Raw genomic sequence first — 24,030 nt, 5'->3', positions numbered from 1 at the left:
ACCCAGATGGCCGCTGGATCGGAAAAGTAAAGTCCATTTAACTTTAACTTGTTAGCATTGTGGTGCAGCTGTGCAAGGCCCTTCGCCATCGCACGCAAAAGACAAGAGTTCACATCTTGTGGAACATATAACTGGACAGTGGATAGTACACAAGTAGAAGAATAGAAGATGTTTTTTGTTTTTAGTAAGCGTTTTATGGCACTTGCAACACAATTAGGTCATAAAAGTGCTGAAGATTAGAGTAAAGAGGTTTCCCAAGAGAGTAACAAGCACAAAAAAGGAGGAGAGATCAGGACAACAAATGCTTGATTTTGACGGATAGTGAAGGAGAGAGCAAACCACACCAGTAGAACACCTGCCAACCAGAAATTGTTGTATTAAAAATGTAACAAGTCGACCCGAGTCTACAGGACCCGTACTTTGGGCTGCTTTGGCTTGACTGCTCGATTTACACCACAGCACACTGAGGCTTGGGGTATGCGCTTAGAATAGAAGGGTAAACTTTACGCAGTCACACTTGGGTTCATAAGGGGAATACACTCACAAGTCATCACTGTGTGAGTTTCCCCATATTATACTATATATCTCTTCTGGACTTTTCTTTTCCTAATCTCAATTTTCTGCTCCTGCTTTCGAATCCTTCCTTTCCAGCTAAAGGCTCTGCAGAGTATACGATGACCTAATGGTGTTGTTAGCGCTGTAAAATTGTAACTGAACCAAGCTTACCCCATGACTTTGTGGGCCAGAAAATACAGTAGTCTACTGACGCCACTATACACAACCGTTTACCAACACAGTGTGTCTACCCAGGTGTACCCTACTAACACAGACAACCTTTCACTTTGTACGAAAATAAGAGTGTTTTCTGCTCCTGCCAGTTTGGATGGCCACTGTTCAATCCTATTTCAGATCCATTTCCCCCCTTAATTCAAGCTTCTATAAAACAAATTCACTGAACCACAGGAATGACTTCACCTCGCACCTCCTAACGGGACAGGAAGGTGCTGTAGACCCTTGATAGTGACAGACATGAGTGTTTATAGCTCAAGTCTATTGATCTTCCCTCATTACTTCCACCACGACTTTTCCAGATAACTTGCAGAAGGCAGACCGAAAAACAGATAAGATTAGACAAATGATAGAGCAAAATTGAAAGAGTTCCAGTAAGAGACAGAAAAGAAAGAGAAAGAGGCATAGTTTGGACACTAAAAACTTGAGCCAATGAACAGGCTAGAACTAAGTGCTAATGCTAGTAGAGTTGTAACAATAACAGAAATAAAAAAACAAAGAAAACCCGAAAGGCAGAGTTGTGAAACATTTGAAAAGTGTGTATATATATATCATATGTATTCTCCATGCACATGAAGACAAGATGATGAAAGCGAAACCTGTCTGACAAAGCCAGCAAATTCTTGCATAATAGAACTAGAAGTTAGTTCAGTAAGATGGTGGCTGCCTTACAAAATGCGGGGACACCTGCCTCTATAGATCCTGCTCTGTCCGACACTTTCTATTTGCAGCCAGAAAAGTGTTTGAGCTAGCTCGACATGTTGAACAGCAACATTGTTTTAAAAATCCCCCCCAAAAACCCCAAATTAAAACACACAATAGTAGAACTGAACCAAAAAGCAGCAATTTTCAAAAGGCAACACTAACACGGACATGATGTGTTTTCAATCCACATGGGCTCACAAGCAAAAGCAAAGACAAAATGCGTATTGGGTAAGGTTTTTTTTTTGTTTGTTTCGTTTAATGGTCAGACCCAGAGACTGGGAATGCAAAAACTGCTGCACAATTTGTGAAGGGAAAAGTCAAGCCAGGCTTGAGGGGAGAGAAGCAGCACAGCACAGTTGACAGTACAAGAAACAGCAGTGAGAAAAGACAGCATTATAATTATAGTATAGATATATATAGTCAATGATTATGTCAAAACAGCCAAGCTCAATATTATGTTTCTTTCATGAAGGAAGGGGGAAGGGGAAGGGGGGAAAAAAAAAAAAAAAAAGCAGCTTTGTACCTGATGAGTTTTAAACTAGTCTTACCTTAAAGATTATGTTGAGAAATCAGAGTAGAAAAAAGGCACGTCCGTACAAAAATAGGCTATGTGCAGCTGTAACATAGCTGTAAAAACATGATAGCAGATAAAAGCAGTGGAAAATGAGAACAAAAGTGACGTACAGGAGATTATTGAATTGACCAGAGGAAAATGATAGTGAAGATATGACCACCATGCTGAAGCCCTTTCTCTACATGGTGAATGGGCCAGTGGTCAGAAGGTCTACAGCTGAAACATGAGAGAAGGACCGAACACGGTGCCTTCACGGCACACGATCGACGTAATGGGACAGCACAACACGCGCTAGCTCCAACACACCAGAACAATCTTGCTAGTAAATTTACAGAAGGATTTTTTTTTTTCTAATAAAAAACAGCCACAGTTTTTTTGTGCCATTTGTCAAAGTTTGTAAAGCGGAAATAACTTTAAAAATCTAGCATACTTAAGACAGTCTGATTCTTCCCTACGAGGATTTAAGGAGACCAAACATTCGAAACAAAAACTGGAATGCACCTTTGTTCTATTGTTAATATCAATGAAATGTGAAGTTCACAAGGAACATCAGGTCTTGCAGTTGAAATGCCAGAGCAGTCTCTCGGCCATCTCCAGGACCATTTTGTTGTCAGGACAAGATAATGGTGCACAATAAGAAGGGGATAAATTAAAACTAGAGCCCTGGTTTCTCAGTAGACTGACCTACACGACATACTTCATGACTTCATGTGTACTGCTATCAACTCAATTCTTCTTGGTTTGCTGTAGGAAAAAACCCCTAACAAAACAAACCCCAAACCAAACACACACGCAAATCCTACCACTACCAGCCAAACGCTGTGATCTCACTCACATTGCAGTTGAAACGTGCATTTCCCGACAACATACCTTTACACAACCCTCCATCTGTTTGCCTTAGTTTTTTTTCTTTACAAAACACATGACACGTATACCAAAACTTTGTACAAAACTAAACCTACAACAAGATGCCTCCCAGAACTCACACACTGAGAGCAATGTCGGATATGTTGAGATGGTGTGCAAAATATGCATCGTAAATCCCCATATGAAAAGAAAATAAATTCTATATATATTTGAAGAAAACACTGACAGTATAGCAACAAAGGCGCCTTCACAAGAAAATCTCTGAATTAATCTCGAGCTGGATTCTTTTGATGGCTGTATGCACATATTGGTCATCAAGACTGCACATAGAAAACCATGAAGACAGCAAAATACATGACTAAAAAAAAACTTTTCTCAAGAAAGCTGAAACTGAAATGGGGAAAAAAACCAAACCCCAATTTAAAAAAAACAACCCATGTGCACAGCGTTTGAGTGCAGGAAAACTGAACATTTCAATGTTTCCAACCTAATTGGCACAAAGTATATTATGACATGACATGTATTATCAGGTACAGACTTTTTGCACAAACAGTTACAAAAGATGTACAGAATTCTGGCCTCAGCAAACACACAAATCACACTGACTCATGCTGCAGCCTACATTTAGGTCAACTGGAACAAAATTGAGTAGCAAAAACCAACACAAATGTGTTTCTAATTTCATCAATACACCACTATAAAAAACCCCCCCAAAAAACCAAACAACATGTATAAAATATAAAAACTAAGTTACAAATCTGTAGGTGTATATCAATCATACGGTGAGAGGGGCTCAGAGACTAGACCACTTTTGTACCATTTCTCATGAAAAAATGAAGACACGTAAATCTATTGGCCCAAAATGATAAAAATGCTGAATGGCTTTGTACTATTGTGTAGGGGCTTTCAAAGACTGAGGAAGCTCATTACAAAGACGGTTTTAAAAGAAAACACATAAAAAAAACGTCACAAAACGACAACAATTAGAACAAAAAAACAAGTAACCTTTGTACATGAAAGCAATGCTCTAGCTAGTGGACAAGAGGTGCGATCACCAGTCTTTCTTGACAGCGAGGTGCCACTCCCATGTCACATATTCGTTTTGGTCATCGTCCACAAATCTTGACTTGATTTTGTAATCTCCTCTCATGAGAAGACCAGAAGGGGCGTCCTCTGTTTGCGTAGTGAAGGACTGGAGTTCAGTCTTTGGCCCATAGCTTCCCATCATCTGCTTCATCTTGTCCACTGTCACAAAGGAAAAAAAAAGTTTGTTCTAGTAAGGTTTTGTGGAACATGCAACTGCATAAGGTCAAAAGAGCGCCAAGGGGTGGATGTCAACAAAGAAGCCTAAACGGGGAATCGGGCTTACTCTGCTCACCTCTCTAGCCTCAACAGCACACAGTCTGCTTCGACTATAAAGGCACCTCGAAAAAAAAGCAATTAAAAAGAGAGTGACAAACAAAAACAAAAAAAAGTAAAGAAAAAATGACGATAGTGAGGATGAGGAAAGAAAAACCAGCAGTTCCCCCTATGTAGTTCCAGCACAGTATGAGCATGGCATTGATAAATCAGCCCATTTACAATTCTACTGTGCATAAGAACATGTTAATATCTTCCCTTTGGGAATGGCCTAAGACAAAAAAACAAACAGAATGGGGGTATGAATTAATAAATGGAAACAAAACAAAAAAAAAAAAAAAACCTAACAAAAAATCTTTTTTTTTCTTGTATGTAAAGCAAAGCGACCAGAGGCTGTGCTTTTTAATCAGGATGGAGTGCTATAACTATAAAAATATCATACTATTATAAAACATGAACAAAAATATGAGAAAAAAACAAACACAAACTGTCAATTGCCACTCCACTCTCAGGGATTTCTGCCACGAACTTCTTGTACTTCAAACTATAACTTCCTTACAGATCGGGCTACAGAGACAATGACAATTTTTATTCATCTCACAAGGAGAAATTTTTGTCTTTGTCATTTACAATGGCAGTGGATGTTACAAAGGTATGGTGCACTCACGCATACACACAAGAAGACAGGACATTAGTAACTACATGTTTTATGCGCTGAAAAAACTCCACTCCGTGAAATGTAAAACATGCTCTGTTTCTCTTGGGTTCAGGTTCAGCAATGTTGAGAAGATCACATACCCCACATCAAAATACACGTGTCCGTGGAAACAGGACATAGTGTTCTGGGGTGCATAGCAAAAGGGCAAGGTATCCATGCTAAGAATCCTCGACCTAAAAACATGACACTACTATAAATAGGCATGGAATTCCGGGATACAATTTTTAACACACTACAAGTGCGATGTCTGTATCACTAGACACAACTGCTGACACACCACAAATATAACACAACAGGCTTGAAACCCTCAGCGGCAAAAATATGGACTGTTTTTTTTTTATAAAGTCATTTTAAAAAAAAGGGAAAATAAAATTCAGCTGAAAAATTGCTGGAATCTAGGCAATTGTTGGAGAACACACAGATCTTTTTGGTACTTACCTGAGATGCCTTTCCTGTAGACTTTGTGCTCATATCGCAGACCCGACACAATTTCTCTCTGCACGTAGAAGTAGATCTTGATCTGGTACTTGCAGCCTTCTTTCAGAGTAAAACACTCTTTCTTGATTTCATCTTCAGGTCCTGAGGAACAAAAACGTAAACATAGTTACCAAAGTAGCATACAAATTGTGAACATTATTTCTTAAAAGGTTATTTAAAAAACTCAAAAGTCATTAGATTTTCTATCAAGCTGAGTGCATACATTGAGAATTGACATCATCACAATATCTCAAACAAACCAAAAAAAGCCAAGCTGAAATCTAACTAGTGTCTTAGCTGAGAAAGAACAATTAATTTTAATGTCATACAAGTCAACTATTTCATTTTGATTGTTCAGAAGGAAAAAAACCCCCCTCATATACCGTTGACAGAACTATTAAAACTTTCCTTTATGGTACAAGAAAGGCTACATTAAATCTTATACTACAGTATAACAGGCACAGGTCGAACACAGAAGACTCGAAATCATGCATCCGTCGAACTGTGCAAGCGGTTCCGTTTTCCCCCCTTGTTTTCATTGTTCATATATTCCTTGAACTACAGAGGCTGGTCCCGACGAATTCGAGCTATCCATGTTATACTGTATTTACTTCTTGGTTCATTACTACCGTTCCTGATTTTAACAATACATTTTTCCAGAGAACAGAAAATATCACCAATATAACTGAAATTATCCCCCCCCCCCAACAAAAATCAATGAACAACGAACTGTAATTAACCTGGTGGAAAGATTACAGCAAATATTTCATTTTTCAAAAGTCTGCAAGATGTAACACTTGAGCTACATACTTGTGAGGTCAATGAAGATTTCGTCCCTTCCTTCTGCAAGCAGAGACAGCTTCTGGACAATGACCTTCTTTTCGTTGTTCGGATCTGGAGAATAGAGAGGAAAAAAAGTGAGAAGAAAATAAATGCAATAGGACTCTATTAGCATATAAGGAAGTCTTGAAACAAAGACATAGTACCTTATAAGGATATAATCTGGGTGCAACACAATTTTCAGAAAATATAAAGTTTACAGGCTTATAAATCTTTAAAAAATGTCAGCTGTGAATTACATCATGGGTACATTGAAAAACTGTTCACATAGTATTTTCTTTGAAAACCCAGATTCTCTATCTGGCACTTATATACTGGCTATCAAAAGAAAGGTAGGCCTACCACTTTTTGATTGAGTAAAAAATCTAGTCTTTTAAGCCTTTACACTTCATCTTTCATAGGATAGTACAACGTACTCTGAACAGTAGGTAATGTAAAGAAAAAAAGTAAAATTTTTGTGCTTCATGTGCTTCATAATGTGTTCACAGCACCACTATGAACCCCCCCCCCCAGAACATTCAGATTTTTTTCCCTACCACCTGGCAGGTTTTTTTTTTATTCTTTGATTTTTATGAAGTTTAAGTCTGCGTTTATGTAACCCTTGATCATTCAACGTCAGCAGAAGGACTATATTCCAACTAAGAAAACAGCACGTTGAGACCTGGTCTATTCAAAACCGAGCCAGACCTGGCCGTCCAAGCATAAAGTAGGTAAGATCTAACACCTAGCTTTCTCAGACAAAGGCGAAAAGTCTTGGAGGACCCCTATGCAAGTTGCCAACGTTAAAGTTAAAGATCCCTGGGTGGTCCTAGGATTGATGAGTAGGTTTCAGCCAAAACCAGGGCAAAAATTAAAATCTATTCCTATCAAAATTGAAAATACTCTAGTAAGTATTAAAATATATATATATATATTAGGTAGTGTACACATGGCCTCACCGCCTTCCGAGCTCGTGGTTTCGGTGAAATCGGGATAAATCAGATTGCTGTTTCTTTGCTCTTTCGTTATAAAACATCAAATGCTATAAACACCTTGTAAAAGTGCAGCTTTTCCTCGTTACAATGGTGTAAGTTGTTTATATATCCCATTATTTGGAGCTGAAGAATCGCAATGGAAAGCGAAGCCCCTCGCGGTCAGCTGGTTAAAAAATGTACATGCATGCATTCAAATGCTTTGCTGAGAGATTGATAATTAAATACCGTCTTTTTATTGGCGGAGAACTGTAGAGCTTTGAAAGGGCTTCCCAATGGTATATTTTTGGCCTTTGGCGTTTAAATACAAGGCCTTTAAAAACACCGTTCAAGTTTTCAAAGATCATTTTTAAAAACGAAATATGTAAAATACCGGCTCAAAAAAGGTACCAATAGAAAGAGTAGTTCATTTTCTATTAGAATAAAGCAATCGGCTTGGAATTATTTTGCATCAGTCCATCCGCAAAACTCGGAAAGTATGTGACCCCCCCACTTAGTACACTAAAGTACACTACAGCGTACGAGACGACTCCCTCGCCGCAGGGGCCGGTGCGGCATAGGCCGGGATAGCACTCGGTGTTTTTATCTAAATAAAGACAGATTATCGTGTTTGAGGTTAAAAAAGTACTGATTTGTAATGATCTGACAGTCTTGAAAAAAATTAGGCTCCATATCTATGTTATAGTTATTGTACTCTGTTAATGTGAATGTTTGGTGAATTTAGTACTCTTTCATTATCTGTCAAACCTGGGATTGCAGCCAGTTAGCGACTTAAGCAATAGGTGATCATATTTAACTCATTCGCTACGTATTATTTTCGGCTTGTGGATGAATTTTTTTTGGGAGAGCGAAAGAGATGATGGCTAGTGGGCAGTTAAAAGGTCTTTGGGGCCACAAATTCAAATAAATATCAACGTATTATATACCAATATTTTCAGTATGGTTTGTAGAATACATCTGTAATGTTTATTTATGTATTTTTCAACTTTGGTTCCTGTAAGAGACGATTATGCAACACAGTTTTGATTGGATGCGGATAAAATTTGGAAATAAAAAATTTATAATCTTTTAGTGAAACTCAAAAAATATGTTTGCACCTAGTCAAATGATACATCAAAATAACCATAAATGAGTATAGAACTGGAAAATATTGAAAAGTTTGCATTTAATTACCTACATTCCATAATATTTGTTGTACATTTTGAACATAACATCCGATATTGAAAAAATTTTTTTATAATCTTCAAAAATGATCACAAACAGAAAAATACCCGCTCGTATCTTATACTTATATGGAATTATTCAGAATTGCATTTGGAATACACCTATACATGTCTTGAGTGGCACTTTTTGTGTAATTTCATAAAAAAAGTAGTGATTTTGGGGAGAAAAAAATATTTTGACTATTTAGATCTAGATCTAGACCTAGATCTAGCACTCAAAAATATTGATTTCTCAATAACAGTGTATTGGCAATATGAGTCCAATCGTATCAATATTATAAAAAAGAGTCCTACACTTCTTTAGTGGGCAAAATAATGATAGATTTTGTTGTGTAAAATTACAAAAACTGGTGTCCGGGCTATAATTTTGGCATCGCGATAAAACAAAGTAAGATAAACTACGAAATCGCGTTTCAAAACTGAATCTAAATTTCCGATTTTCAGTGGAAATGCTTGACCCGGAAGTCAACATTATATTATGACCTTTATTTTAACATGGATATGTGGATTGGAATAGAATTTAAACTAAAATTGAAGATCGGTTCTCGCGCCGCCGGGGGCAGCTTAGCCTACTGACGGCACTTTAGCCGCGCCGCCCCCACGGCTCGGCGTAGCGAATGAGTTAAAAAGCTACCATTTTCTTAAAAATTGACTGAGGGGTTAAAGAATGGTATAAAAATTCACAGAAGATAGGCCTTTCATATACGGAACAGATAAATTTGGCATACACAGCTGCTTTGAAAATTTAGTTTCTGGTACCTATAATATACACACAGTACCTTTGAAAGCAGAATGTGGCTTCCTGAAGGCAAGGGACCCTACAGAGTAGGAAAAACGTTCACATACGTAAAAATCAGTTGCAATACAGCTTGAAGAACCTGCAGTCGAATAACCCCCAGCTTTATCAGGGGGAACAGAAAGAATAAGATACGTTGGAAACACAACTGACCTACAATGACATTCCCAGCCAGTCCACCACCAAGCAGCGCTTCCTTATATTTTCTAAGGCTCTCATCCTCAGCATCTGCGCTGACGATTTCATCTAGGGCTTTGGGTGCAGGTGGTTTGTAGTTGGGGTTCTCTTCTTCCTCCTCACCCTGCACTTCTGGGGCTACCTGTTCTTGTTCAGCCATCTGCAAGAACAAACAAGACATAATTATTGACAGCTGTGCGACACCAGCGCTGCTGCATGAAGCGGAGACACTAGACACAGAAAAAGCACTAGGAGAATCTAGGCATTCATTAACACGTGTCTTCGGATTCTTTTTCTAGTTATGGTAGTAAGAGTTTTAAGGCACTTGCACCACAATAAGGGCTGTAAGATTAGAGGTGTTACAAGAGAGTAACAGACAGAAAATATGCTGGGTAGACACCATCAGCAACCTAGAACTCTGGCAGACATCACACCAGCAACCTTTGGAAGAAGTAATCCTGAGAGACAACGGAGACAGATAAGTCATACTCTGAAAGCCAACAGAAACTATCACAAACAAGGCAAGCTTTAAACTGGAATCTGCAAATGCAAAGGGAAAAAGAAGCCAAGACGACCAAAGAACACAGGGCGATGAGAGGTATTTGAGCTGCAAGCCGAGCTGTATCTTAGTCAACATCAGACATTTTGTTTCGAGGGGGGGCACTAGACTAGAGACTAGAGGCTGCTTTTCTCCTTTTATAAATTATGATAATGACAAATCCAACTAAACATTAGGCTAACAAAATGATGATAATCTAGCTGATGGAATAATATTCATTATACAAGCCTCAGTTCAGGCCACAGACAAATAAGCAATGACATTAGGCCTAGATCTATTATATAATGCCTCCTAAGTGACATCACTGAATCTCCCCCTTGACTCACACTCAAAGAAAGTAGCCAAGTTTAACCCTCCATCAACCAAACTGTAAACAATGTTCATATCCAAGACAACAACATAACAATCATAATAAAATAAACCTACAGCTGCTTCGACTTTATGGATTATACTGCAATACTAAAGCCTCTGATCACAGAGCACATATCAAATCTTGTGTCAAATGTGATTCTCCCCTCAAACTCAAACTCAGACTCAAGGAAGATGATTCAGGAAGTTGAATATATTTGAGACGTCTGGATTCTAAATGATCTCGGAAAAGCCTAGACGGCAACAATAGATATTTAAGCCTAGAACACAAAAACTGTGGCTTTCAAGTAGGAAAATACAATGGTGCTTAACTAATGGAATCACCAATTATTACCTTGAATTGATATGACGGAGAAAACGATTTCTCTTCTCTGCTGTAAAGCCGGAAACTTCCTTCGCTTCAACGACGGCTTTTTCCAATGGCGCTCGAGTTGACTTCCGGTTTCTTTAATGCGATGAGGAAATTGAGGATGAAAAGAACAAATTCTGTCATCCGCCAAATAATTTTATTTGCAGGTCTCAATTTTTGTGTGAAAAATATTGATCACACGTCAGATGTAGACTGAGGTTTATAATAGAACTTTAGCAATTGAAAAAGAAATGACGTTTGACCTATGAATCACTTTTGACCTTTGACATGACCCAAAAACATAAGTCCGATCACTGAATAGGCCGACTGAGCAATCAGCAAAGCCAGCTCGATCAGTCCAGTAGAGAAATCTAATCTCTGAATCAGATCTAGCCTGAGCCAAGCCTACATGCTGCACTCTCACACACGCACAGCAGAGGTCAGGTGGAAAACGAAAGTAGGGGCCAAGATCTGATGACATCTTTCATTTAACCTAATAGAAACGGTATGCTTTTTGGTAGGCTAGGCCTGTTTTATTTTCATTGTTGCACACAAGCCTTATGTTGTTTTTGTTTCTATGTTATTGTGGCCCAATCCTGATAATACCCATTATTCTTGAGGCTAACCTAACTGAGTGACGTAGTATAGGATCTACATACTACATTACATATATCGGTAGAGTTATTTGCGACAGAGTGACGCTGTGACAACTAACGCGGCGTTAATTGCGACAGAGTGAGTCTGTGACAGAAAAAGAAGTTATAAAGAAAAAAGTAACACACACACACATAATATGCACACACACACACACACACATAATATGCACACACACACACACACATACTACACTCATACTCATATACACCCTCTCTCTCTCTCTCTCTCTCTCTCTCTCTCTCTCTCTCTCTCTCTCTCTCTCTCTCTCTCTCTCTCTCTCTCTCTCTCTCTCATGCACACACATACAAATGTACATACACATGCGCACACACTCAAACACACAGACACACACATACGCACACACACACAAACTGCACACGCTTATATGGCCTTATAACTATACGCCTACGCGCACGCGAACACACATACATGCACACACACACACACACACACACACACACATACACACCAAACTAACAAAGACAGTCGCAGCTCTTTTCTTGTTGTTGTTGTTGTTGCTGGTGTTGCCCCTAGCGGTTTTTGTTGCTGCTATATGCTGCTAATGTTTTGTTGTAATATTTGTTGTCTCAATATTTTGGCTGTCTATAATGTGTACAGATAAAGTCACCTCTGCTGTACAGAAAGTCTTTTCGTGGATTTTTGCCACACACTTTAAGTTCGCCTTCTCAACTGTTTCAGATGACTTTCTTCCTAAAGGCAACAAAATTTTCATCTTTAAATTTAGCAAAAGCTTTGTCAAATTCGTCGTAAGATTTGAATGCCTGCACTAGAAAGCCTTACTGGTCAGCCGGAGATGGGCGGAGATTAGATAGGACCACCGTGCTGGAAAGCAACGCGGAAATGGTAGATCTAGATGATGTTAGATTCTAATCATCAAAGTAAAAGAGCTACGTGCGCAATTAACGCCGCGTTAGTTGTCACAGCGTCACTCTGTCACCATTAACACTACAATCTAGTCCTGAGTTGAGTAATTATTAGTTTAACTCAAAACTTATTTCGAAAGTTAGATCTAGATTCTAGACTAGATTCTAGATCTAGATGTCTAGTTTGAAACGAATTAGCGCTACGGGGTGAGAATAACCCATGTCTCGCTACGGGGGGAGAATAACCCATGTTTCGCTATGGAGTGAGAATAACCCATGTCTCGCTACGGGGTGAGAATAACCCATGTCTCACTACGGGTTGAGAATAACCCATGTCTCGCTATTCTCACCCTACCCCCCCTGGTGAGAATTCCCACCCCAGTGTGGTCATGAGGTGAGGACTCCCCCCTGACCTCTCGCAGGCCGATAAAATCGCCTAGGCCCTTGGTGGCTTACCACATGTTGTTGGGAACGAAAAATAATAATGTAAAAACATTTTCCGCCTCTCCAGTAAAAAAAAAAAAAGGCTCTCTACTGACGCTACGGAGCGAGATGTGGAACCGACTGCTGGCCGCACCATTCGTTGTTTACACACTTAACGATGGCTGGCCTCTCACTCTCTGCCTGCACACAATAAATTATGAGAGCGTGTACAAATTTAATGAGACACGCGCACGAGACAATTTAATGCTCTTGCACGACGGTAGAAGGGTTGTAAATTATTCAGACCAAACGGGTGAGGGCGTTAAAAAGTTCTTCACTCTCATTTTTTTCTTTTATTCTTTCTTTTTCCTTTTTTTCTTGCCTCCTGTTTCCCCTTCTTCTTGAACTTTTAGAGTATGGAGCCAAAAAAGAGCCATAAAATATTTTAAAACTATTCATTTGCGAATGAAATGAAGTAAATTATATTCATATTCAGGGCATCAATATAAATATATATATGGAGATATGGACAACTGGTAGCTAAGTGTGAGATGGGAGGGAAAGTAAAGGAATACCGATTCATATATCTTTCACTTACAGTGATGAAAAGCTTACAAGTACAAGTAACCATTATCTGTCCCAGTGGTTTTATGCACCCCGCATAATTTAGCAAAATTTGATCATTTTTTCCATAATTTCAGGTTATTTTCCTTTGTCATTCATTGTTAAAATTAACAGAATCGCTTAATTCCACATTTTTGGGCTCAGTTTGCATAATGTCAGAATTTTTCTTGCGTAAAACGACGGGGACAGCTTTACACCTCAGAAGAGGTGTGGCCTGTGTGGCCCCAGGGAAAATGTAACTTTGAGAAAATAGTGATTGTAAGTTCGCCTTGGCCTTGATATTATAAAAGGATAGCTGTCTTGCTTCGAAAGACAGGAGAGTCTTCTCATACAAATTTTATTTTTGTTACGTGCATTTAACCTTAGTCTTTCTAGACATAAATAAACATTCTTTAAAGCTTTTGAAAAATACTTGCTCTTTTTTAATTGAAAGTTGTTTCGGCAACTGTTGTCTCTTCCGTGCAGGAGTAAAATAAAGACAAGTGACGGCGGTTAAAGGAAGGTGTCCCTGAAAATGTTAGCACGCAGGAAAGCAACATTGTGTCTGGGCAAGTTCTTGAGGTTTTCAGTTTGTGCCTCCAAGTCTCAACCAGAGAAATGTTTCCTGCAACTTTTGACCCCTGCACTCAGGCGACACAGCTCCCAGTCCGGCCCACAGCACAGTGTGGCGATTGTTGGCAGTGGACCTGCTGGGTACTACACAGCACAGCAGCTGCTCAAGGTGAAGATTTTCCACATTGTTGTGAGCATTAGCATGATAAACGTGTCTAAAGCATTGATATTTAGAATAAAGTAGACCTAAACTCTGAACGTTGCCTTGTATGCAACAGAAATTTGCAGAACATGAATAAATAGTTAACATATTGATGTCTTGAAAAGAAAATGATTTTTGAAAATTGCTTTTGGCAGCTGAGGCAAAATTTGTTGTTCTTTAATAAACCTTGCAATAGTTATAGTACAACTAAAGTATAAAAAGAAAATGGCTAGATATACAGAAAGTGTTTTGTCTAGATAGCCCTTCCATGGCTTAGGGTATGACCCTGACCAACAGTTTGTTGTAGTGTTTACTCATGTACTGAGAGAAAAAAAAACTAGCAAGACAAACAACCCTGTGAGTGGTTGGAGGGTGCCACTGGTGTGTCTTACTTTTTGCCTTTCTCTCTGTTGTCTCAGTCTGTCATTTTCTTTGGGCTATATGAAAAAATGACCATATTGTAGCTATGAGTAAATGAACTAATTGTGCCCTTATATGCTTCTCTTTTCTCAAACAAAAAAAGAACCTCCATGTTTATGTAAATCTTGCAGGGTGACCCTGGTCTTGTCGTAGATGTGTATGAAAAACTTCCTGTTCCCTTTGGCTTGGTGAGATACGGTGTGGCCCCTGATCACCCTGAAGTTAAGGTACTGTTGGTATCATCTAACATTTATGGTTTGTGTGGTCTTATTGGCGGGGCCCTTTGGCCTCATCGGTTCAGTTCGGTTTTGGGTTAGCCGGATTGTCCCACATGGGAGTGCGAAACTGACGGGAGGGGCAAAACTGACAAAACCAATGATGACCTTCTATAACAAATTCTTTTGTTTTCATGGCTGCTTGTTTCGGTTTGGGCAGTTGGTCTATCTATAGTGTGCACTGAAGCAACCAGAAACCAAACTAAGCCGAACTGAACAGATCCTCCTATGGGCACCGAATATACCATTTATAATTTGTGTCATCTTAACATTTGTGGTTCATGTGGTCTTACATTCATGATTCTTGTAGTCTTACTTAGTCTTACATTTATGATTCTTGTAGTCTTACTTAGTCTTGCATTCATGATTCTTGTAGTCTTACTTAGTCTTACTTTCATGATTGTTGTAGTCTTACGACTTAGTCTTACATTCATTCAAGATTCTTGTTCATCACTGGATGTGTCTAGGGTATAGCGGTCTTCCCCTTACCCATAGAAGGATAGAAAGAACATGAATCTTTAGTACTAAAAAACAATGACTGCTCTATCATTTTAAGTGTATATACTGACAGTAAAATTATCTTAACATTTCGATGGTGTTCTTAGGTTATTCTTGACGCAGTCTCTGTGCTCTTATTATTAAACATTTTTTAAATGCAGGAGAGAAAATTTATTGCTGAGTAGAAATGTACATGATCACTGTTGAAAAAAGAGTAAGTTTGTTTCACCTTGCTTAACAGAGTTAGCAGAAACCATCGAAATTACTTGTTCTTCCTGCAACAGTGATGATATCCTCGATAACTGGCTCATTCTGGAAAATGATGTACCAACTTCATCACACTGAAATTGTTGAAAAAGTGGCTGACAATGAAAAGATTATACAGGAATTTTAGGGAAAAAATAAGAGTAAGAGTAAGACATTTATTTGGCAGTAGCATGTTCTTCATGTTATTTATCAATCTGTCTACAATTTCAGAACGTTATTCACACTTTTACCCAAACTGCTCAGAATGAGAGATGCAATTTCTTGGGTAACATAGAAGTTGGTAGGGATGTCTCTCTGCAAGAGCTTCGAAATGCTTACTCTGCCGTTATATTGGTAAGTAAATCAAATCTTTATTCTTAGCAGCTGATACTTGATAGTCATGTACTGCTAAAAATATTGTTAATCCTATAAGTACAGGTAGAGTTCATTGCAAGGGAAATATTCTGATGAAATTGCTACAGATTGTACTCTTGTACAACATCATGTGCTATAAAAGAGCGTGTCTTTTTAATGGACATTTTTATCTTCTGTTGAATTTTCTACACTTTTATTCTTAAGAGAAGAAGCAAAAGGTTGTAATGTGATTGTTATTATTTTCTTATGTTAGAGATATTCAGAGTTATTGATTGATTGATTGATTTCTTTCTTTCTTTCTTTATCTATTTATGTATTTTTGTATTTATGTATTTAATTAATTTACTAATTTTATTTATTTATTTTTTCGTGTTTCAAGGTCTGTAGTTTCTTGCCTTTCCAATAACCTAATACTTCTTGTTCTGATACTTTTATTCATTTATTGAGCAATATTATATATTTTATTTTTGGTTGTGTTGTCCTACTAGTAGTTGTGCAAGTACAAAACAGATTTGAAACCGGTACCTCAGACTGAGAGGTGTGGGTGGTTGGCGGGTGCTCTGGTGTGGTTTGCTCCTTCTTTCCTATAAAAAATCTATCATCCTTATCTCCCCTTCTTCTTTTTTTTGTTTGTTACTCTCTTGTAACACCTCTAATCTTCTGGCGCTCATATGACCTTATGCAGTTGTGAGCGCCGTAAAACCTCTAGGCCTACTAAAACTAAACTAATACTGAGAGGCGAACTGTGTACATACAAGACTCATGAGCCTCTGTACTGTTCTCCTCAGTGTTACGGGGCAGCAGAAGACCGGACACTGGGGGTTCCCGGAGAAGATTTACCTAACGTGATATCGGCAAAGTCGTTTGTTGGGTGGTACAACGGCCTTCCTGAGGATAAAGACGTGTGTTGGTTTGACCTATTTTCTATCATGATTTGTTTATTTGTTGTTTTTTATTTCTCTTTTTGGATCAGTGTTGCTTTTGTCCACAATGGTGAATAGAGAACTTCGTGTCTGACAAAATTTTGTGTGTCACATATTGGAAAATAACATTTCTTAAACTGTCACTTCTGTTCATATTGTTTGTCCAACTTCATTGTAAAAGTTTGCATATTCATTAATTATAGGGATGTCAATACCAATCTGAGATGGATAGATGTCTGGATTTTTGCTTAGATTTGATGTTTTATAAATGTCACATTGATTCATATTCACACAAACAAGTTTTTCCTTCAAACAACGGACTATGTTATGTACCGCTATTAGTCATAATGTTGATGCTAGGTTTATGCTCCTGAAAGCTTGAAAACTGATCAATAAGTTTTCATGATTTGTTATTTGTTTTCCAGAACTTGTGTTGGATTCAATAGTTATTTGTTTGGAAACATAATAGGGCAGTAGCTAGATTTTCTTACTAGGGGTATGTTCGGTCCGGTTTGGTTCTTTTTTTTTTTCTCGTACAAAAACTCAACCTCTCTCTTTGCAGCTGTGGATAACTTGTTTGATGATAGAAATCAAACCACAATTATATTTTCTTCAACGTTTTCAGTTGCCAGTGAACCTGGACTGTGAGTCAGCCGTTGTTCTGGGGCATGGCAATGTGGCGCTGGATGTGGCCAGGATTTTACTCACTCCCATCAACATGCTCGAGGTTTGGATTTTTAAAAAAAATACTGTGTGTTTGTTTGTATTTATGTTTATATGCTCCTAGGTTTTTGAGTGCCAATGAGAGGAAAAAGTCATACGTGGGTAAATTGGAAAAATTAGTGTTTTGACAGGTGTATTTTCTTATAATGAACTAAATTAAATACTAATCTTCTTACAGGCTGCATATTCTTTGCACAGACACAATTTGTCTTAGTTTATCTTTTTGAAAGTGATTGACTTGATTGTTTTCCAGCTGTTCACCTTCATAGAGGACACCATTGCTGTGAGAGTACACTTGACTATAAGACAAAGCAGAAGCTTGGGAATCACACACCTAGAGTTTGCCACTGTTCTGCTTTTTTCTTCCATGTCTTCCTACTGTGTTATCAGGTTTTACTGTAATCCTGTCAGTCTGTTTATGAGTTACTATTATTCAGACAAACAAACAGGCTGATAGTATAAATTATAGTCTTGTAATCTCCTCAGTATGACGTGTTCTGGTTTTGTTTTATTGCTGTATGAGATCTTCATTTTCTTAGATTTTTTCATGAACTGTTTTGTAGATACCTCACTACCTCACTGGTTGGCGGGTGCTCTGGTGTGGTTTGCTTATCTATCATCCTTATCTCTCCTACTTCTTTTTTTATGTTTGTTACTCTCTTGTAGCACTTCTAATCTTCTGGCGCTCTTATGACCTTATGCAGTTGCGAGCACCGTAAAACCTCTACTAAAACAAAAACTACCTTAATGATCTTTGATAAAGAAAATACAACTGAGTGTGTTTTATTTCGTCTGTCAGAAAACAGACATATCGGAGCATGCTCTGGACTGTCTGCGGAGAAGCAAAGTGAAGCGTGTTCACTTGGTGGGCCGCCGCGGGCCGCTGCAGGTGGCCTTCACCATCAAGGAGCTGCGGGAGATGGTCAAACTTCCTGGGACACGACCCGTCATCTCTCCTCAGGACGTCCAGGGACTGGATAAAATTATCAAAGGTTTGTGATAGGATATGGATGGAGTGGTACGAAAAGAAAAAACCCTGCATGAGACAGTCAAAAATCAAAAACAAATTGGGAAGGGGTAAATTCATGTCCAAGAACACTTGAATCGATAGAAAGTCTTGAACATCTTACTCTCATGAAAAAAATAGTTGTTAAAGAGGCAGAGGTAGACCGAGAATAATTTACTTAGAGAACTTGAATAGATGGTTGTCGGGGAAAGATCAAGATATATATGTTGTTTTCTTTAGAAAACATTTGAACAGAGAAATAAATGTCAGACCATGATTGTCTGGTTCAAATCTGACACTTGAAGAAAAACTATTAGACTGTTTCTCTTTTCTGAAAGATGATGCTGAAGATAGTGTTGGATTTTGTCTTTCCTCAATGATTGTGAAAAGTTTTTCGAGTGGCTAAGTTACTTTTGGAGCTTCTATACCAATGCCTTCTGAAAACAATTAGAATCACAGACAATGAACACAGATAAAATGATCATACTGAGGAAGCATTCATAGATGATTCAGATTCATTTGGTTGGGTTTTTTATTGTTGTTTTTTTGTCTCGTGTCCCTTTTTCGGGTGCCATGTTAGGGATCTTATTCGTAGCGGACTATCATTGACTAAGTGGATGTAAATAAGTAGTTACAGTGATATTTCAGAACCACGATGTTGTTAGTATTTGATTATGTAATTAATTTGTTTTGTAAATATCTTTTGTCGCCTCTTCTAGCTCCCCATTTTGTCGCCTATTTTAGCTCCCTCTTTTGTCGTTTAATCCTCTATTCCAGATCCTGCTTTTGTCCCCTATTCTAGCTACCACTTTTGTCACCTATTCTAGCTCCCCCTTTTGTCACCTATTCTAGCTCCCCCTTTTGTCGCCTATTTTAGCTCCCCCTTTTGTCGTCTATTTTAGCTCCCCATTTTGTCACCTATTCTAGCTCCCCCTTTTGTCACCTATTCTAGCTCCCCCTTTTGTCACCTATTCTAGCTCCCCATTTTGTCGTCTATTCTAGCTCCCCCTTTTGTCGCCTATTTTAGCCCCCCCTTTTGTCGTCTATTCTAGCTCCCCATTTTGTCATCTATTCTAGCTCCCCATTTTGTCGTCTATTCTAGCTCCCCATTTTGTCACCTATTCTAGCTCCCCATTTTGTCGTCTATTCTAGCTCCCCATTTTGTCGTCTATTCTAGCTCCCACTTTTGTCGCCTGTTTCAACTCCCCCTTTTGCTGCCTATTCAAGCTCTCGGGTTGTCGTTGTTTGTTCAGATCTGCCGCGGCCACGACGACGTCTGACTGAGCTGATCCACAAGACGGGCACTGCGGTCAGGCCAGGGTCAGAGGAGGTCAAGGAGTGGACGCTTCACTTCTGTCGCAGCCCACAGAGAATACTGACCTCTGCCGGTGGGGATGTCGCTGGCATTGAGCTGGTGGTGAATAGGTTACAGGTGTGTCTTTGTGTGTGTATACATGTTTGTGTTTGTCTTTGTGTGTGTGTGTGTGTAGATGCTTGTGTGTAGATGCTTGTGTGTAGATGCTTGTGCTTGTCTTTGTGTGTGTATGTTTGTATATATATACATGTTTGTGTGTGTAAGTGTGTGTATATGTGTGTGTGTGCATGTGTAGTTGCTTGTGCTTGTCTTTGTGTGTGTGTATGTTTGTATATACATGTTTGTTTGTGTATGTGTGTGTGTACGTATGTGAGCTTGTGTTTGTATTTATATATATTTATATATTCATTTATGTGTACATGTTTGTGTTTGAAGGTTTGTGAATGGGAATACATGTGGTTTTGAATGTTTTGCCATTTAATTTTCAGGGTGAGACGTTAGAGAGCCAGAAAGCTGTGGCGACTGATGAGAGGGAAATTCTTCCTTGTGGATTGGTAGGTTTTTGAGATTTTCACATAGAGCCATACTTACTTCTTGTCTTCCCTCCATATGTAATTTCTTTGTGTGGGAATTCCCAGTATATCCCCCCATTTTTGGTAAAAAGCAGCTTAAAAAGTAAATCCGAAGTTTGAACAAAAAACTTTGACAAAATGTACGTGAGGATTAGAACTTCTCGTTTTCACATTAATTATGATAGGAATTGTCCTTGTGCCAAAACAATGTTTTGTAAATGAAAGTAAATGGTTATATTTACATTTTCTTTGGTTTCAAAGATTTGTTAGTGGGTGGTTGGCGGGGACTCTGGTGTGGTTTGCTCCTTCTTTCCTATCAAACGTCTATCGTCTTTAAGTCTCCTCTTTCTTTTTTGTGTTTGTTACTCCATTGTAACACCTCTAATCTTCGGCACTTATATGACCTTATTGTGTTGCAAGTGCCGTCAAATTCTTACTAAAACTAAAAAGATTTGTTAAGGCCTAAGTTATGTATGTAATAAATGACAAATATATGACATTTTTTGGTCTGACAACAGGTTCTCCGCAGCATCGGCTACAAAAGTCTACCTCTGGACCCCAGCGTGCCTTTCAGCAAGGGGAAAAACATCATCGACAATGAGGACTCCAGAGTGAAGGGAGAACCAGGTGAGATAAGGTTGTGCTCTATGCTGCCCGGCTTGTTGTTACATGCACAGAATAAGGAGAATTACAGGAGGTGTTTTGTGCAGGAGGTGTACTGTACAAGAGATGTATTGTTCAGAAGGTGCATTTTAGGAAGAGGTCCAAGAGGTGTTCTGTACAGAATAGGGAGAGTTACACAGGAAATGTGTTGTACAGAATAGGGAGAGGTACAGAAGGTGTTGGGTGTTAGGAGAGGATTTAAGGTCATTGTGTCAGATGAGCAATGCATTTCTTTAGAAATAAGTTTTCTCTTATGAAAATGTTGCTTCAGTTGAAATTGTCAAAGACGGCCACCCATTGTCGAGAAGAAAAGTGGCCGTCTTAGACAGGTGGGCATCTTGAACATTGTCATTATAACGTAGAAGAAAAAATGCAAGAATGAAAGCCGTCGTTTGTACAGGTGATCGTCTTAGACAGGTGGCCATTGGAGGAGGTTCGATTGTAATTTGGCTGGATGAAAATGTCTCATGTTGTCAGGTTTGTGCTGTACTTTGATTTGACTAAAATGTCTCATGTTGTCAGGTTTGTGCTGTACTTTGATTTGACTAAAATGTCTCATGTTGTCAGGTTTGTGCTGTACTTTGATTTGACTAAAATGTCTCCCGTTGTCAGGTTTGTACTGTACGGGCTGGATCGGACGAGGTCCTGTCGGGGTTATAGCTGACACGATGAACTACGCGTTTGACACAGGACGCACTGTGCTGCAAGACCTGGACAATGGGCGTGTCGCCAGGAGGGAGCTTGGGTGTCGGGACCAACTCTTGAATAAGTTACGCAGCAAAGGTATGTACTGTTCTGTTGTTATTTGGTATCACTGGCTTATTAGTAGAATTCAGTGTTATTATATGTCTTTGAAGAAAGTTCTGATTTTGGATGACTAAGTTTTCCTAAAGGCGAATCTTTCCGTTGATATGATTGGAACTTTGTTTGCATCTGGCATGGCGGAAAACTTTGGATGGCTTGACAATATTCTCTTATGATATCATTCCTACCTGTGTGTAGTTGATGATTTTGAGAGCATAGACTTGTTATGTGAAATAGCTTCCCTGAAGCAAAATATATTAGAATAACTAATTGTGACCTGCCTCGTTCTCCCTTTTTTGCTCTTGAAAAGAAAGTAGAGTTGAGCAAACAAATGATTGTGAACTGTTGAGCATGTCTAATGTTTCTTGTGATTAGTTGTAATGTTAGTAGACTCACTCATGTTGATTGTTCTATGCTCAAATTTCCCTTTTAATCAGGAGTACTCATGTTTGTACAGTAAATTAGTACATTTCTTTCTCCTCCCACGGCAATTAATTGTCTCTTTAGTTGAGAGGGTTAATGAAGCGTTCATAAATTGATTGTTTGTTCTTTATCGTCTCATCAGCTGTGACGTTTGAAGACTGGGAGAAAATTGACATGGCTGAGATGGCAGCGGGAGAGAAAATCGGCAAACCTCGGGAGAAGCTGGTGAATGTGGAGGAAATGTTGCAAGTTGCCTGTAGATAATGCTGGGCCTTCCTAGAGGTCTGGTCGTCAAAATTTTACCTCCATTTTGAAATGATTATTCGTTGAAGGTATTGTATACAGTTGAAATTGTTCAGGAGGGTCACCCATTGTTGAGGAGAAAAGTGGTTGTCATAGACAACTGGATTTGAATAGTGTCATTATAATAAAAGAAAAACGCATAAGGGGCAGTGGGAAGTGAGAAGTGGTTGTCTTGGACAAGTGACCGATAGGACAAGTTCGACTGTTTACATACACATATCTGCTTTAATACATGATCTCTTGAGGCAAGTGTCTGCTGTGAGAATACTTGACAATTTTGTCTCCTTATTTAACGTTCAACCAGATGTGCACTGGCACAATCAGTAGAAGGACCCTCGGCAACATTTTGGAGAGAGCAACGGAGCATCAATGGATATGTCCGGAGTGCAGGGATGTTGCTTCCTGAAACAAGAACAAGTCTCCTTATTTACCTCAACAAACTCTTCACTCTAAAAGTTATTATATAGATGGACTTTTTAAAACTATAATTATAATTGATATAACTGTAGCAATAATAGTGGTGATAGTAGATTCACTTTTCTGTTTTTCTCTTCTTTTCTCTACCTCGGATAACCCTAACTTTTACTTTGCAAATTGCCAATGTGGTTTTGTCAGTTTAATCGCTGCCTCAAACACTGAAGAACACGTTTTTAATAGAGGGCATGGCCACTGACATTCTGCGGTGATGAAATTTACAGACCGCCCTTTGCACAAACGTGTTAAAGTGGGTAGTTGGTGGGGGCTCTGGGATGGTTTGCTTCTTTTTGCTTATTGAACATCTATCGTCCCAATCTCTCCTTTTTTTTGTATGTTACTCTTTTGTAACACCTTTAATCATCAGCATTATGACCTATTTATGTTGCAAGTGCTGTAAAACTCTTACTACTAAAACTAAACATGTCAAATAAGCCTGTGGAGTAACGTAAGACTGAGAGAAGAAATGTCACAGTTTGTTCTGCTGCTAGTGGGTTCCATTATCCGTTTTTTCCTTCTCTTCTCTCCATCTCTGATATCGTTAAATTCTATTCTCTCTATTCAGATATCGTTCTCTTTTCTCTCTATCACAGGAAATATTGTCTTTTCTTTTTATCACAGACATCGTTCATCATTCATGTCTCTTCTTATGGACCTCTATTCTCTGTACGGACATCTCTACACCGTTCACGGCATTATATTGAGATTACCAGATATTGTGTGTTTATCATGAATACTTGTTAGTTCTATATTAGACAGATCGTTGTTTGGGTGTTAGTGTGCCTTTGTGCGGGTCAGATGTTTGATGTGTGATGGAAAGTCTGTTTAGTTGTTTGAAAAAGTCTGTTTGTCTTGTAGAAATTATAGGTGGTGAATTAATCAGATTTTTCTTCGA

The 24,030-nt window shown here is 38.7% G+C and overlaps 2 protein-coding genes across 4 annotated transcripts; one reads left to right on the top strand and one right to left on the bottom strand.

The window, feature by feature from the left end:
- Positions 1 to 1,307: 1,307 nt before the first annotated feature.
- On the bottom strand, positions 1,308 to 10,873 carry LOC101854407 (rho GDP-dissociation inhibitor 1). 2 transcript variants are annotated; one of them, XM_005097301.3, is made up of 5 exons: positions 10,759 to 10,873; positions 9,473 to 9,656; positions 6,300 to 6,383; positions 5,451 to 5,591; positions 1,308 to 4,180 (listed from the first exon to the last, which is right to left on the bottom strand). In XM_005097301.3, the coding sequence occupies exons 2-5, from the start codon at positions 9,654 to 9,656 to the stop codon at positions 3,987 to 3,989; spliced, it is 603 nt and encodes a 200-aa protein (XP_005097358.1). In that variant the 5' UTR covers positions 10,759 to 10,873; the 3' UTR covers positions 1,308 to 3,986. The 2 variants fall into 2 exon arrangements, with proteins under 2 accessions (XP_005097358.1, XP_035825405.1); XM_035969512.1 differs by lacking the exon at positions 10,759 to 10,873 and adding an exon at positions 10,482 to 10,506.
- Positions 10,874 to 10,982: 109 nt separating this feature from the next.
- On the top strand, positions 10,983 to 23,453 carry LOC101854163 (NADPH:adrenodoxin oxidoreductase, mitochondrial). Of its 2 annotated transcripts, none has more exons than XM_013081923.2 (12): positions 10,983 to 11,230; positions 13,827 to 14,082; positions 14,667 to 14,762; positions 15,786 to 15,908; positions 16,718 to 16,831; positions 17,478 to 17,579; positions 18,375 to 18,567; positions 19,835 to 20,013; positions 20,385 to 20,450; positions 20,987 to 21,095; positions 21,744 to 21,914; positions 22,501 to 23,453. In XM_013081923.2, the coding sequence occupies exons 2-12, from the start codon at positions 13,876 to 13,878 to the stop codon at positions 22,620 to 22,622; spliced, it is 1,482 nt and encodes a 493-aa protein (XP_012937377.1). In that variant the 5' UTR covers positions 10,983 to 11,230; positions 13,827 to 13,875; the 3' UTR covers positions 22,623 to 23,453. The 2 variants fall into 2 exon arrangements, with proteins under 2 accessions (XP_012937377.1, XP_005097357.1); XM_005097300.3 differs by having other exon boundaries at positions 10,983 to 11,278.
- Positions 23,454 to 24,030: the final 577 nt, after the last annotated feature.

This window comes from Aplysia californica, unplaced genomic scaffold (assembly GCF_000002075.1).
Source record: "Aplysia californica isolate F4 #8 unplaced genomic scaffold, AplCal3.0 scaffold00151, whole genome shotgun sequence".
NCBI lineage: Eukaryota > Metazoa > Mollusca > Gastropoda > Aplysiida > Aplysiidae > Aplysia > Aplysia californica.
The sequence above is the reverse complement of the archived record's forward strand: the minus strand, read 5'-3'. Positions and strand labels throughout refer to the sequence as shown.